At 35.5% G+C, this 13,368-nt stretch overlaps 2 protein-coding genes across 3 annotated transcripts; one reads left to right on the top strand and one right to left on the bottom strand.

Annotated features, from left to right (window-relative positions):
- Positions 1 to 1,509: 1,509 nt before the first annotated feature.
- Positions 1,510 to 5,439, bottom strand: fam32a (family with sequence similarity 32 member A). The gene is made up of 4 exons (XM_066648415.1): positions 5,278 to 5,439; positions 4,362 to 4,503; positions 3,006 to 3,059; positions 1,510 to 1,954 (listed from the first exon to the last, which is right to left on the bottom strand). Exons 1-4 carry the CDS (start codon positions 5,349 to 5,351, stop codon positions 1,886 to 1,888), a joined length of 339 nt encoding a protein of 112 aa, XP_066504512.1. The 5' UTR covers positions 5,352 to 5,439; the 3' UTR covers positions 1,510 to 1,885.
- A 2,196-nt stretch (positions 5,440 to 7,635) lies between these two features.
- On the top strand, positions 7,636 to 12,841 carry mrpl54 (mitochondrial ribosomal protein L54). Of its 2 annotated transcripts, none has more exons than XM_066647493.1 (3): positions 7,636 to 7,784; positions 9,948 to 10,104; positions 11,121 to 12,841. In XM_066647493.1, exons 1-3 carry the CDS (start codon positions 7,685 to 7,687, stop codon positions 11,251 to 11,253), a joined length of 390 nt encoding a protein of 129 aa, XP_066503590.1. In that variant the 5' UTR covers positions 7,636 to 7,684; the 3' UTR covers positions 11,254 to 12,841. The 2 variants fall into 2 exon arrangements, with proteins under 2 accessions (XP_066503590.1, XP_066503589.1); XM_066647492.1 differs by lacking the exon at positions 7,636 to 7,784 and adding an exon at positions 7,884 to 8,067 and having other exon boundaries at positions 11,121 to 12,818.
- Positions 12,842 to 13,368: the final 527 nt, after the last annotated feature.

Here is a 13,368-nt window from a genome sequence, read left to right as displayed (position 1 = left end):
TGGAGCTGTGTGGCTGCGACACTACCACCGTGCCTCCCTTTTTAAAATGTATGTATTTATTTATTTTTTATTTATGTAATCCATTGTGGGGGTACATCTCAAAAGCTGAAGAAACATGAATAATTACAACTGATTGGGTGGATCTTTGTAGTTAGATGCTTTAAAATATATTATTTATTTAGTCTGATTTATGACTCTGCCTAACAAATCAAATTATGTCTGTGGGAGTTAGCATGGCTATGACCACACATGCTTTAACACATTTAGTGTTGTGTCCCCTCTAATACAATGGTTATATCTTAATGTGGTTATATGTGTGTGATGTAGTAATAATAATAATAATAATAATAATAATAATAAATAAATAAAACTTGTGATTTACATGAATGAATATATAAAAGGAGACATGCAAAGTCCAGCACCATATGTGATGAATAACCCATAAATACTCTCAGTGAGTAACCATAACTCAGGGAAACAGAAATCTATGGGAATAATGGTTGACTTAAGTTTTTGGTTATCTGCTTATTTCCACAGAATTGGGACAATATAAGCAGAAATCTATAGGAGTTAGTAGAGTCTATCCTGTAGACTCCCTTGACCCTCAGAGCTCTCTACTGCCCCCTGGTATTATTGGATTTTACTGTTATGATTCAAGCAATGCACATGCAAGTCATAAATAGTTTTCAAACAAAGATCTAACAGTGCCCTCTGTTGATGGTAGAACTCAATGCTCCATCACACTGTAAAGTGTAATCTAAAATACTTGGATTTAATTGTATTCAAGTAATGTAAATGTAATGCAACCTTGGTGCATGCAAAATATTTACTTGAATTAAATATAACAAGTTAATCTGCATGTAAGCCTGTTTTCAATAGAGGGAAAATATTGGAAATTAAAATATGATGACAGTAAGAATGTTTCACGTAGTTGTGATATCTCTGATAAATGAACTAGCATCTTATAATATAGCACTTTGTGGAAATTTAAAATTATAAGTAATAATTATGAAAGTAAGTCACAATTTTAAGAATTCTCAGAATAAATCATTCAAAAATCTTGATGTACATATACATGTCACTATTTTCTGTGATCAGATGGAGTCAAAAGAGCTTTGTGGCAAACATCATCATATATAGGCCGCTAACAGTTTAACCAATAGCCAAGCTGAAAATTACCTCATTACCTCTGCAAAGTATGTGTGGCGGGTCTGTGACATTGTAGGGCTGTTTTTCTTTTGGACATGTATCTATTCAAGTATAGATGGGCTTCAAGTAACAGCAGGTTTTATACCATTTATGTTTACTTTATGTCCTCTTAACCAGAGGTCATCAACTGTTGTCATGAAGGGCTCCAGTGCAGTTTGGTGACTTCCCTGCTTAAACATACCAGCAAAATATCAGGTATGCCAAAACATGTGAACTGGAATTGATGACCAATGCTCTGATTACCCAGAAAAGGAAACATTTCAGCTTGATAAAACAAACTGGAAACATTTATAGATTTGAACTTTTTATTAATTGCAAACATTGACAATGGTCACACTTTAATCGGATACATACCACAAATCATGTTAAACATGTTCAGTGAAAAGAACGAAAAAAATAGCAGGAAAAAAAAATTTCCACAGGCCAAATCAGGAACTAATCATGACTGCTCTTCTTCTTTCAAGTTAACACAGCATGCAGCAAATGTACATATTTCGTATGAAACATCTGTGGTCTAGTTATTACAGTTTCTGTAGAGGAGGAGCCAAATCAAGACTGCCTGATGCATATAATCAAGTTACTCCCTTTACAAAGAAGAAAGTAGTTTCTCAAAATGGGACATGAAGATCCTTTGTGCTTGAAAGTCGATGTTTTAAAGACAATAATCTTGACCTTATTATTTAGTCCAGCTGACTTTAGGAATATCATAATGCTCTGTGAGTGTGTCCAGATGTCTGTTGAAGTCCTAGGTGAAGAAAAAAAAATATCATTAGTTAGTTTGCATTTAACGCCATATCTGCCCAAAAGGCCACATTCATGGCAAGAAATGTAGTAAGATGTTAATAATTTACTAATACAGTTTTATTTTAGGTATGTTGAGGCTCCCATCTATTTAAGTTTGTCATGTGTGTTCCTTAAGTTTCGTTGTTGACAAAAGTGCTGATGCTTTTGTATTGTTGAATAATTCTATTATGGACTTATGTTATGGATAGAATATGTTGCCTCTCGTGGCCAAAGTCAATACAGTACAACATTAAATCTTCTATTGTTAGCTGAATTTGGCATGTTGCACAATATGGGGCTGCTTCTCCCTTTACTAGATACATAAGTTAATCTGGTGTGTTCTATACAGAATATTGTGCACACTGCTTGGTCCCAGTGGTTTTCAAGGTAGGTCTGTGGTTTTTTTGTCCAATAATGGGATTCGCTTCTTGTAATTTATTATCCTGGCATGTATCCCATTGACTTTGCCATTTGGAAAAATATATGAGTTATATATAATAGTTTCATTCAGTCAAAATTGCATTTGTTTGGGAAGTTTACACTACATTAACAGCTGCAGCACAAAGCATTGTTTAGAGCAGTGGTTCTCAATCCTGGTCCTGAAGTACCATTGACCTGAATGTTTGTAATATTTTCCCTGCTCTAAAACTCACATTTCAGTTCAAGAAGGGGTTGGTAATTAGTTCATGAGTTGCCTCAGATGTGTTTCAAGCAAGGGCTTCTCTAAAATATGTAGGGCAGTGGTACTTCAGGACCAGGATTGAGAACCACTGCTCTAAACAACGCTTTGTGCTGGTTTAAAGTATTAAGTTATGTTCCACAAGTGAGCATTTTTAGCATGCAAAAGGCTTTTTGGGTTGGTAGTAAAATGGTCAAATATTGTATCATTCAGAGCTCCATGGAGAAATTAAATTTTGTTTCAGACATCTCCTGGGTGGTAAGTAATTTAGTGGGAGTAATGAACAGATATTTGTTTGAATTTGGATCTAAAATACAACGCAACACATTCTTACCTCAACTCTCTGTTTGTGTGTTTTGGAGGCTTTGTTCAAAATCCTTTCCATTTGCTAAAAATTAAGCAGGATAAAATATTAGATGGTATGTTCAGACATGTCACACTGTATTTAATTATAACAAAACATTTTTATCTGGCATTATTAAAGAGCAAAATACATATCATCATAATCAACCATAACATTATCACAACATGCTTGTTTATGCACTTGCAGTCCATTCTCTTAGCTATTGAAAATACAGGAGCACTTTGTTGTTCTCCAATTACAAAGTGTAATCCTGATTGTTTCCCCCCCTTTCACCCTGTACTTCAATGCTCAGGACCCCCCATAGGACCACTCCAGAGCAGGTATGATGTATGTGGTGGATCATTCTCAAAGCTGCAATAACACTGATATGGTAGTGTTGGTGTGTATTGTGCTGATACAAGTGGATTAGATACTGAAGTGCTGCTGGAATTTTTAAACACTGTGTCCACTCACAGTCCACTGTACAAGACATTAGGGATGCACTGATAGTTTTTTTTTGTTTTTTTTTTGGGCCTGATGCGATAACCAATAATTAGCACCTTGGTGTAGCCGATGCCGATATTAATAGCCAATCATTTTATCATCGCAAATTTACTTTGGATTAAAACAAAACACAAATATACACAAAAACATAAAAACAATTTATTGGTTGAAGATATATCGTGCACCACTACTAGACAAACCTACATTGCCATTCCACCTTGTACATGTAATGTTAGAGACTGTAGCTCATCTAGTGCTGCACAGGTTGTGTTGGTAATCCTCTAGTCCTTCATCAGCCATCTTCAATGGTCCAGTGTCACTACAGCGCTGAGAATGGTCTACCACCCAAATCATATTTCCTATATCATTGCCCTGACCACTAAAGAACAGGGTAAAGTGGGCAAACAAAATATACAGAGCAACAGATAGATTTCAGTGTATTATTATAGAACTACAAAGTTCTGTTTTAGGTTCAGGGAAGAATCAGGGTGCTCATTTGGGAGAATGGAAAGTAATTTAGAAAATAGAAGGTGGTTATAATGTTATGGTTGAGCAGTGTATCTATTTGCCTTTTATATGATCTTAAAAGCCATTATGTTAACTGATTTCTTGCTATTTTTTTATGCTTACCCTTCATTGAATCTATTGCCTGTACTATACACAGTATAGACTATATATGCTGAGAAGTTCACCATAGATTGAATATATTATATATGTATATATAATGTATTGTATATAATGTGTAAATATCAGTACAGAATATAATGGTTCCTTCAGTATTATAATGACTGTTACACACACTATTTTCTGAGGTAGAATATTAATATTCAAAGACCCACATACTCGTTTCTCCTGAATTTTATCAAATGCGATTTGGGCAGGTGTCCTTTTGTCCACAAAGACTTTTTTGGTCTCCTGTTCTTCATTTTGTGTAGTCAGCACCTGCTCCTCCAAATATTTCCTCTCCTTGTCCTTCTTCTTTTTCCTGATTTAAAAAGAACATTAAAGTGACAACATAGACGTCCTAACTTTATTCACATGCACTATCTCTTATCTCTTAAAAAATAATGTCATGGCACTGAACAGTAACAGATTTAATTACGCAGGAACCTACTATCAGCATGTTATTGGTTAATATTTTCTTCCCACGTGCTAGTGCACAACATAAAATACATAAATAAATAAAATTGTGTGTGTGCGTGCGTGCATGCATTAGGACAATGTACAATTCATAAGAAAATTCTGATTTAAAGTAGATTTTAAATGTAAGACACTTTTTCTATACTGAACAGACGTTTAACAGTGCCACCCCTGTATTTGTTTTATCCGACAAATGAGAAAAGGTAAAGTACCTAGTTCATTTCATATGGTGCATATCAATAAGGTCTGGGTGTTTTCTTAGATGTATTCGTGTTAATTAATAGGCCTGTATTACTGACCGCTTTTAAACCTTCGTGTTTTATTGTAGAGTCGCATTGTGTTTGTTTTGATACGTATCTATTTTACTGATGTTAGCATCGTGCTTTTTTACTATGCCTTTTTACCAAGAAAGCGGAAACATTAATTGTCTCGTTAAATATACCAGTTGTTTCTCAAAAAAAATCTTAAACGCTTTTAACACGACAGTGAGAAACTTTAGCCTGTTAGCCAGAGATACTAATCCTATCCACTACAACGTCAACTCACTCGGTATCTACACTCTCAGAGTCACATCTATAAAAAAATCTTCAATCATTTTGTAATTTAGAAATTAACATACTTTTTCCCCGCAGAAACAACTCCAATTCCTTTGAGTTTTAATGATCCTTTCTGGACTGAATTATACTCTGCCATCTTCTAGAAACTAAAGAGGGAACACAAGAGTAAAGATGGCGCTGCACAGACGAGTCAACGCGACAAGTGTTTACGGTTCCTGTCTGCTTAAGTGGGCGGTGCGGTCCTCGTTTCCCTATGGAACGCCGTTGGTCTCTAAACGTGTTGGATTCTCCGTCTTAAAACACGTAATGATACGCTACGCTAAGGTATTTACGTGTTAATGCGTTATGAACGTGTTAACACGTTAAATCTGTGTATTTAGTGAATCATGATTCTTTACTGCCACCTATGTATTGCGTTATAGCTGAAACAACATAAAGCCTTAATTTATCAAATAACGGATACATTTTATACATTTATACATTATACATTTTAAACATTTTATATATATATATATATATATATATATATATATATATAGGGGTTGGGGTGGCACGGTGGCACAGCAGGTAGTGTCGCAGTCACACAGCTCCAGGGATCTGGAAGTTGTTGGTTCGATTCCTGATCCGGGTGACTGTCTGTGAGGAGTTGATGTGTTCTCCCCATGTCTGCGTGAGATTCCTCCGGGTGCTCCGGTTTCCTCCCACAGTACAAAAACACACTTTGGTAGGTGACTCGAAATTGTCCGTAGGGGTGTGTGTGTTACCCTGTGAAGGACTGGCGCCCCCTCCAGGGTGTATACCTGTCTTGCGCCCAATAATCCCAGGTAGGCTCTGGACCCACTGCGACCCTGAACTGGATAAGCAGTTACAGATAATGAATGAATACAGGGGTTGGACAATGAAAATGAAACTGGGAGGTTTCATGGCTAGATTGGACCAGACTGGTGGCCAATCTTCATTAATTGCACATTGCACCAGTAAGAGCAGAGTGTGAAGGTTCAATTAGCAGAGGGTAAGAGCACAGTTTTGCTCAAAATATTGTAATGCACACAACATTATGGGTGACATACCAGAGTTCAAAAGAGGACAAATTGTTGGTGTACGTCTTACTGGCACATCTAAGACCAAGACAGCAAGTCTTTGTGATGTATCAAGAGCCACAGTATCCAGGGTAATGTCAGCATACCACCAAGAAGGACGAAACACATCCAACAGGATTAACTGTGGACGCAAGAGGAAGCTGTCTGAAAGGGATGTTCAGGTGCTAACCTGGATTGTATCCAAAAAACATGTCCAAATCACGGCAAAATTAAATGTGCACCTCAACTCTCCTGTTTCCACCAGAACTGTCCGTCGGGAGCTCCACAGGGTCAATATACACAGCCGGGCTGCTATAGCCAAACCTTTGGTCACTCATGCCAATGCAAAACGTCAGTTTGAATGGTGCAAGGAGCGCAAATCTTGGGCTGTGGACAATGTGAAACATGTATTGTTCTCTGATGAGTCCACCTTTACTATTTTCCCCACATCTGGGAGAGCTACGGTGTGGAGAAGCCCCAAAGAAGCGTACCACCCTATATATATAAACCCCTTACTTCAACCACCACAGAATTTCCTGCTGAAAAAAGCATTTATTTAGTTCAGATTTTTTGTTCAATTCCATTTTAAAGGAGATTTAACCTCTCAAGTTTTTAATGTATATATAAAAGTAGATACACATAATTAAATAAAACATGAGTAAATTAATGTATCTTTAAACATATTATACATGTTTACAGAAAGAAGATCTAGAAAGTTAATTTCACTATGGGTTTGTATTGACACTGTATTGTTTAGCAGTATGCTATTAAAAGAATGCACATAATTTATCAATGTGAATGAATTACGCCTCAGTATGTCTTACACACATAGTGTGAGAGGATAGTGATGCTTGTTTGATATAAAATTATGAAAAGCTTTAGAGCATGTTATGAATTAAATTATATAATAATATGCATGTTTACATATTTTAAGGTATTAAACATCAGATTTTTTATTGTGAAAAATGAACTTCCAGTTGCTATGGGGATCATCTTACTAGTATTGCTGTCTTCACACTGCTCACGTAGGGCTCAACGTAGCCATAGGTCAGTGCTTCGCTCACTATGTTATAATAATTCAGATGAAACGTAGGGACTACGTTCACAAAGGATTTATGTACAATTTTGTCGCGATAACGTGACCAAAAATGACACGTTTACACGCTTCTTAAGGTTTTCGCCAATGGGAGGCCTCAAATCCGGGCGTAATTACATATTCATGATAAGATTTACATCACACATTGTAGTTGACGCGAAACATAAATCCTTGGCCAGACAACGGTTTGTTGCCGTAGTTAAAGGGGCCGGTTACATAAAAGCAGCGGGTCGTAGTTTGAAGACTCCTAGTTCAAAGAATAGCGTAACGGAACTCTGTAACGGATACACTGCGATGTTTAATAAAGACTCACACGAGGTCGTGCCCGAATTCGTTCAATACGCCATGAATTCCGTCCCATATTCTGCACTATATAGTGATTCATATATTAATGGTGAGTGGGGAATTTCGAACATAGTGCAAGACACCCTGCAGCCTCGCGTGAACGCGATTTAGGACCATGCATTTGAGAAACGCGCATGCGCAGAACCGAGCGGAAGCACTACTCATGATCCACGGCATGGTACTGTTGTAGGTTAATGGTACGATGGCGTTAAGGAGTATAATCCGTCATTTAAAATGGACACACATTAGTAGTTTTTACTCACACGCCTATATCTTTGCTTGTACTCGTTTGAAAAGTCCTGGTCAAAGTCGTGGATACGCTAAGAAAGTCGGTAAGACTGATTATGTGTTGGCTATCTGTCTTCCCAGGTGCAGCACACTAAAAGCTGACCTTGGACGTTAGATAGCTATGTAGCATCACGCAAAAAAAGCTGAAGGCTTCCACAATTATTTGGGCTGTGACGTCTAAAATTTCAGAAACTCTCTGAACTATACTGCAGCAATGGGCGACAGGGTATTAATAGATATTCTTTATTTTAGAAGAGATTTTTAATGAGCAAGTGCCCAATAATATAAAATATGTATATAAAGCCACTGGGGATTCATCCGCATACATTCACCATAGAACATTGGTGTTTTTCCTTGTGCTTGACGTCTTGGAGGCATGGATTTCACTAATAAACAATATCGTATATCTGACAAGATTTTCTTCACCTGTCATGTCACTGATTTGATATGCCTTTACAGAAGAAAAGCTTTAACACTTAGCATTGTGGCAAGAACACCCTGAAGAATTGCTTCATCACCAAAGCTTTTTTCTAGCAATGGAATGAGAAATGTGTCTCAAATTTCAGTGTCCATGTGTGCTGACTGTTGAAGTAAATATTGCCACTCTTACTTGACATAACATGGCATGCTAACCTATATTTTCATTCATTCATTCATTATCTGTAACCGCTTATCCAATTCAGGGTCGCGGTTAAGCTATATTTTACATTTGGGAAATTAGATTTTTTTTCCCCAGAAAGATATATGTTTCACTAGAATAGCACCAGACAAATGTCCCAGTATAGTCTCCTTAGCCAGTGCAGATAACTGTTTTCCTTGCCGCTTTGTTTTCTTCTATTTAGATGTTAGTGCTTGTTTTCCTTTAGCTTCTCTGTTTGTAAATCATATTTAATTAATTTCATTTCTTAGATTTTTGTCACAAACATTGATCCCAGTTTCTGCTCTTTTGTTTATCATTTGTTTAATTGTGCATTTCTAATTCTCTTTTAGAATCTTCTAATTTTGTACATATTTGCAATAATTGCTTAATATTAAATGCAAGATTTTCTCCTTGAATGAGTTTGATAACCCTTTCCATATTTAGATTTTGATAACACTGCAGTCAGGGCTATGTTTTCTATCAGTTAGCCAAGTAGCTATTTGATGCTTTTTGATGTTTGTGAGGACTTCCTTTTAACTGCTCACTAATTAGCGTTTTCTCATTATTCCATAAATGTTTTCTCAAACAATTTATTTGTACGTCTTTGAAGTGTTGCCTGATACCAGAATATTACACTAATATAAACAGTAATGCCATACATGTGATTTGATAATTTGATAAAAAAGTACAACTGAGTGAATTTGGTGATTCCAAATTATATGCTAGGGGGAGTGTCTCCTGCTTGCAGTACCTTGAAGTGATCTTAAGTTTTATGCTGAAGCTGATCGACCTCTCATGCTCGCAAATGTCCATATCCAACATTTCTAATATTCCTTTTAATTTTTTACCTAATGCAAACATATATGTATTACATAAACTGTAAACAGTCACATTTATATGACTATTACTCACCTCCCTTTATTCTTTTTGCTTTCATTACATTTTCACCTAAAAAAATATTTGTGAATGCTTTCTCTTCTAATTGACACACTACCATAAGCTTATGTGGCTTAAGTAGCTCTGAGATGAAAATATAAATATATAGTGTAGGTTTTTTTTTTTTTTGTGACATCACAAATACAGTTCAGGCTGTTTTTGTTGCTTTATGAATTTATATGGACTGGGGAGTGAATGGTATATTAGAAACTGGTCATTTATGTTAATAAAAACTGGTAAAATAGTGAAGGAGCATAAGCATATATGTAAACAGTGCACCAACTAAAAATAGGCTAATTAGCCTGAAATAGGTTTGTTCCTGATCATATATGATGTTTTGTCTTTCAGCTGCTAAAGGGAAAGGTAAAGGCATGGTGAAGGATGTGCTGAAGGGTCCAGAGGTGTGTAAAGATCCAGTGAAGCTCACGTCACATGCTGTAGGCGTGAACATCTTCAAACAGGGAGAAGATCCACCACTTAGGCCAAAAGAGGAATATCCAGAATGGTAAAATTATAAACAGTCCAACAAACTACAAAGCCTCATGAAGTCTTAAAATAGATTTGTAACAGATCCTTAGTCAAATGTTTCAAGTTTTTATATACTTTTCAAAGGTTATTCCCAAAGGTCACTTTGAAAAGAATATGTTGTGAATAATCTCAGAATATTTCACTGCAAGTATAGTATGGCAGTCACAACCATCTGGAGTGAAAATAAAGTGGATGATCTGATGAAGTTAGTTTGGTATAGGTTTCATGAATAAACAAAATCTACAAACCAACAACAACCAGACATTTAGAAATAGTTAAAAAGTACCTGCTTAAATAAATTCTCACTTTAAACTTGTGAACAGACTGGGAGTATAATGCCTATGTAAATAATTAATAATTGTCTGAATCCAAATGGTGTTTCTCAGAATGTTCTGATGTTTATTTCCTCAAAATATTTTGACTTTATTCTCAAAATATTATGTCATTTCTTTTTAAATATATCTATCTTTTCATTGCTGTGGCCTTAAAATGATGTTGCACATCACTTTGCAATCTAAAAAAGAAAAAGTTTTGTTCATTTCACATTTTACTTTTATGAGGACAACAATTGGCTGCTGAATGTTGTTGTTTTTTTTTTGTTTATTGCCATATGGCAAACCTAACATAAATTATAATTTATGAGGGTTGCAAATTATGCACCAATAAAGTACCTGTGCACATCTTTTTTTTATCCATGTCATCAGTTGAGCTCAGACACTGTATTTGTTTCTGTGTAGCTTAAATTAATATAGAGTCTTTGTGTGTATTAATTGATTCATTAAATATATCCTGTAGTCCAGACTGTTAATAAAGTGGGACAGTAGTAAAAAGTCAAAAACACTGATCATGTATCTACAATTTTAGAAACGACTTGTGCAGCAATTGACTGAATATGATACAGTAGAAAGTAATGAAAATATTTTTTAGTTTATTTGAGGAGAGATTCTTGTTAATTACTTGAAACAATCTAATGTAGTTACTTTTTTTCTCCAGGTTGTTTCAGTTGGATCTTGGTCCCACCAAAAAGCTTGGTGAGTTGGATCCTGAGAGCCACGAGTACTGGAAAATGTTAAGGAAGGAGCACATGTGGCGATTCAATAGACTACATAAGGGCAAAAGGATCTGAGACCAGACCAGGATCTAAGAATTTTAATACGGCCACATCATTGTCTCACTGAATTTGTGACGTTTATAACTCAGCTTCTTTGTCTATATTCACTGTTGGTTTATTTGTAAATCTAAATTGTCAACATCACATGTAATTGTAATAATCTTTTTTGTGTGTGTGTTTGTGTATATCTATCTATCTATATATATAATTATAAAAAATTAATGAAAATGATAAAGTGCTTCATGTCTGAATAAATACCTGCAGAACACATTTAGCAGCCTTATGCTAAAGTACTTAATGATTATTGATGAGGATTTGTTTTGATGTAAAATGTTTGAAAGAATCCAGGGGTCAGAAATATAGCCATTTTATTTACAATACAAGCCACTTGTGAAACTACACTTTTATGTTGAATGATTGACAATGATAAGAGAAGTAGTACTAAAATTTCTTTGGGCATTTCCATCATAAATGTGTCTTTTACTATATATATATATATATATTATAGCAAAACCCCTCCCAAAACTATATTATCCCACACATCAAGCAGTGTATTCATAATCATTTTAATGCAATATATTTTCTCTAAGGGAGCTATTTAAGGTTAAACATTTTGGATCTTGTTTATATGACCACCCTGTGAATATTTCTGACCCTAAATGTCTCTAGAACAGCAGACATATCCCAACACGCTGAAATACTACAGACAATTTGAATAGTTGCCAGAATTTCTCTTTAAGGAAATATTGTAGTCAAATTGTATTTGAGAGTTAACATGCAAGCTGATATTTGAACAAATATCAGAAGTTGCTTCCCTTTCATATGTAAATGTGAAATACTAAAGACCAGCAATATTACAAAATCAAGGAAGTGTCATCCTGCAACCTTCATTGTGAACCAGAGTATTTAACCGAATTTTCTCAGGCAGAGTTTCTGTACTATTCTGATTCTTCCGTTTAATGTAGTTTCTCAACACTGCTCCTGGAATTCCCCCACAAATTTGATTTGTGTTTGTTAGACTATATTTGTTATTGTTATTAAAGGCTGCCAAATGAGAACTGATTTTTAAATGAGGAAACAGATGTAGGCTATTTAAATGAGCATTTTGCAGCTCTGAGTATTATTTCTCCCCTAACACGGGGATTACATTGATCAGTACTTGATGATTTGTAAATGATTCTTTTATTTTAAATCACACTTGAAAATGCTTAGTAGCAATGTTAAAGGAGTGATCAGACATTTATTGGGTCAAACACCAAAAGATCTATATAAAGTGTCACTCATTGTGTTTGCATTACATGTCACATAGTCACAAGTCTGTACGCAGTGAATAAACTGCGGATTTCCCTTAAAATGGAGCACCCATTGGAGTCCTCTTTTCAGACCTCACAAAATCATACAAGCTGTGTAAAAGACTCCCCCCTGTTAAAATCAAGTTTCTTTACCTTGTTCAATTGTGGTGTGTTTTCAAATGCACAGATCATTCATGAAATAAGCAGTCAACACCATGGCTGAGCATTACTGCTTCTAGTTTTGTTTCAGAAACGAAGGCATTCACATGGAACATTAACTGCTGTGTTATTTAAAGTGGAATGGAAAATGTGAATAAAATGCCAGCCTGATACATTTTAAGTAATTTTGGCTGATCATGTAAATTTTTTATGTTTAATATTTGTTAGTTTTATTCATTTAAATGCCATTTTTTGTTTACTTATGACACAAGATGTGCCAGTAAATGGTCTATGAGAATATGATTAATTATGAGTGCTGTGGAATCCAAAACCAGACCTACTAAATAAAGGTACTATAACCAGTTTCACAATAGAGGGGTGTGGGGTGGTAACAATATTACCAATATTAACTATGCTGATAAGGGGCAGAGAAATATCCACCTCACGTCTACATCTTTGTATGAATGGCTGTTGGGCTATATAGTGTAATGTTTGTCATTTTACAGGTAAAAATCTTCTCTGAAGCACACTCTAGGAACCCTTACCATGGCCTTCAGTGGTTACCACAAAGTTACAGGCTCAGCTTATTATCCAAAATTTTGTTTTTCCCAAATGCACACATCTGAACAAAAGTATGAATAACAATGGGACCAGCTGCTCATGATCCAAGTCATCAAAT

Source organism: Hoplias malabaricus, chromosome 16 (genome assembly GCF_029633855.1).
Source record: "Hoplias malabaricus isolate fHopMal1 chromosome 16, fHopMal1.hap1, whole genome shotgun sequence".
Lineage (NCBI taxonomy): Eukaryota > Metazoa > Chordata > Actinopteri > Characiformes > Erythrinidae > Hoplias > Hoplias malabaricus.
Note: the sequence above shows the minus strand (reverse complement) of the source record. Positions and strands in the feature narration are given on the sequence as shown.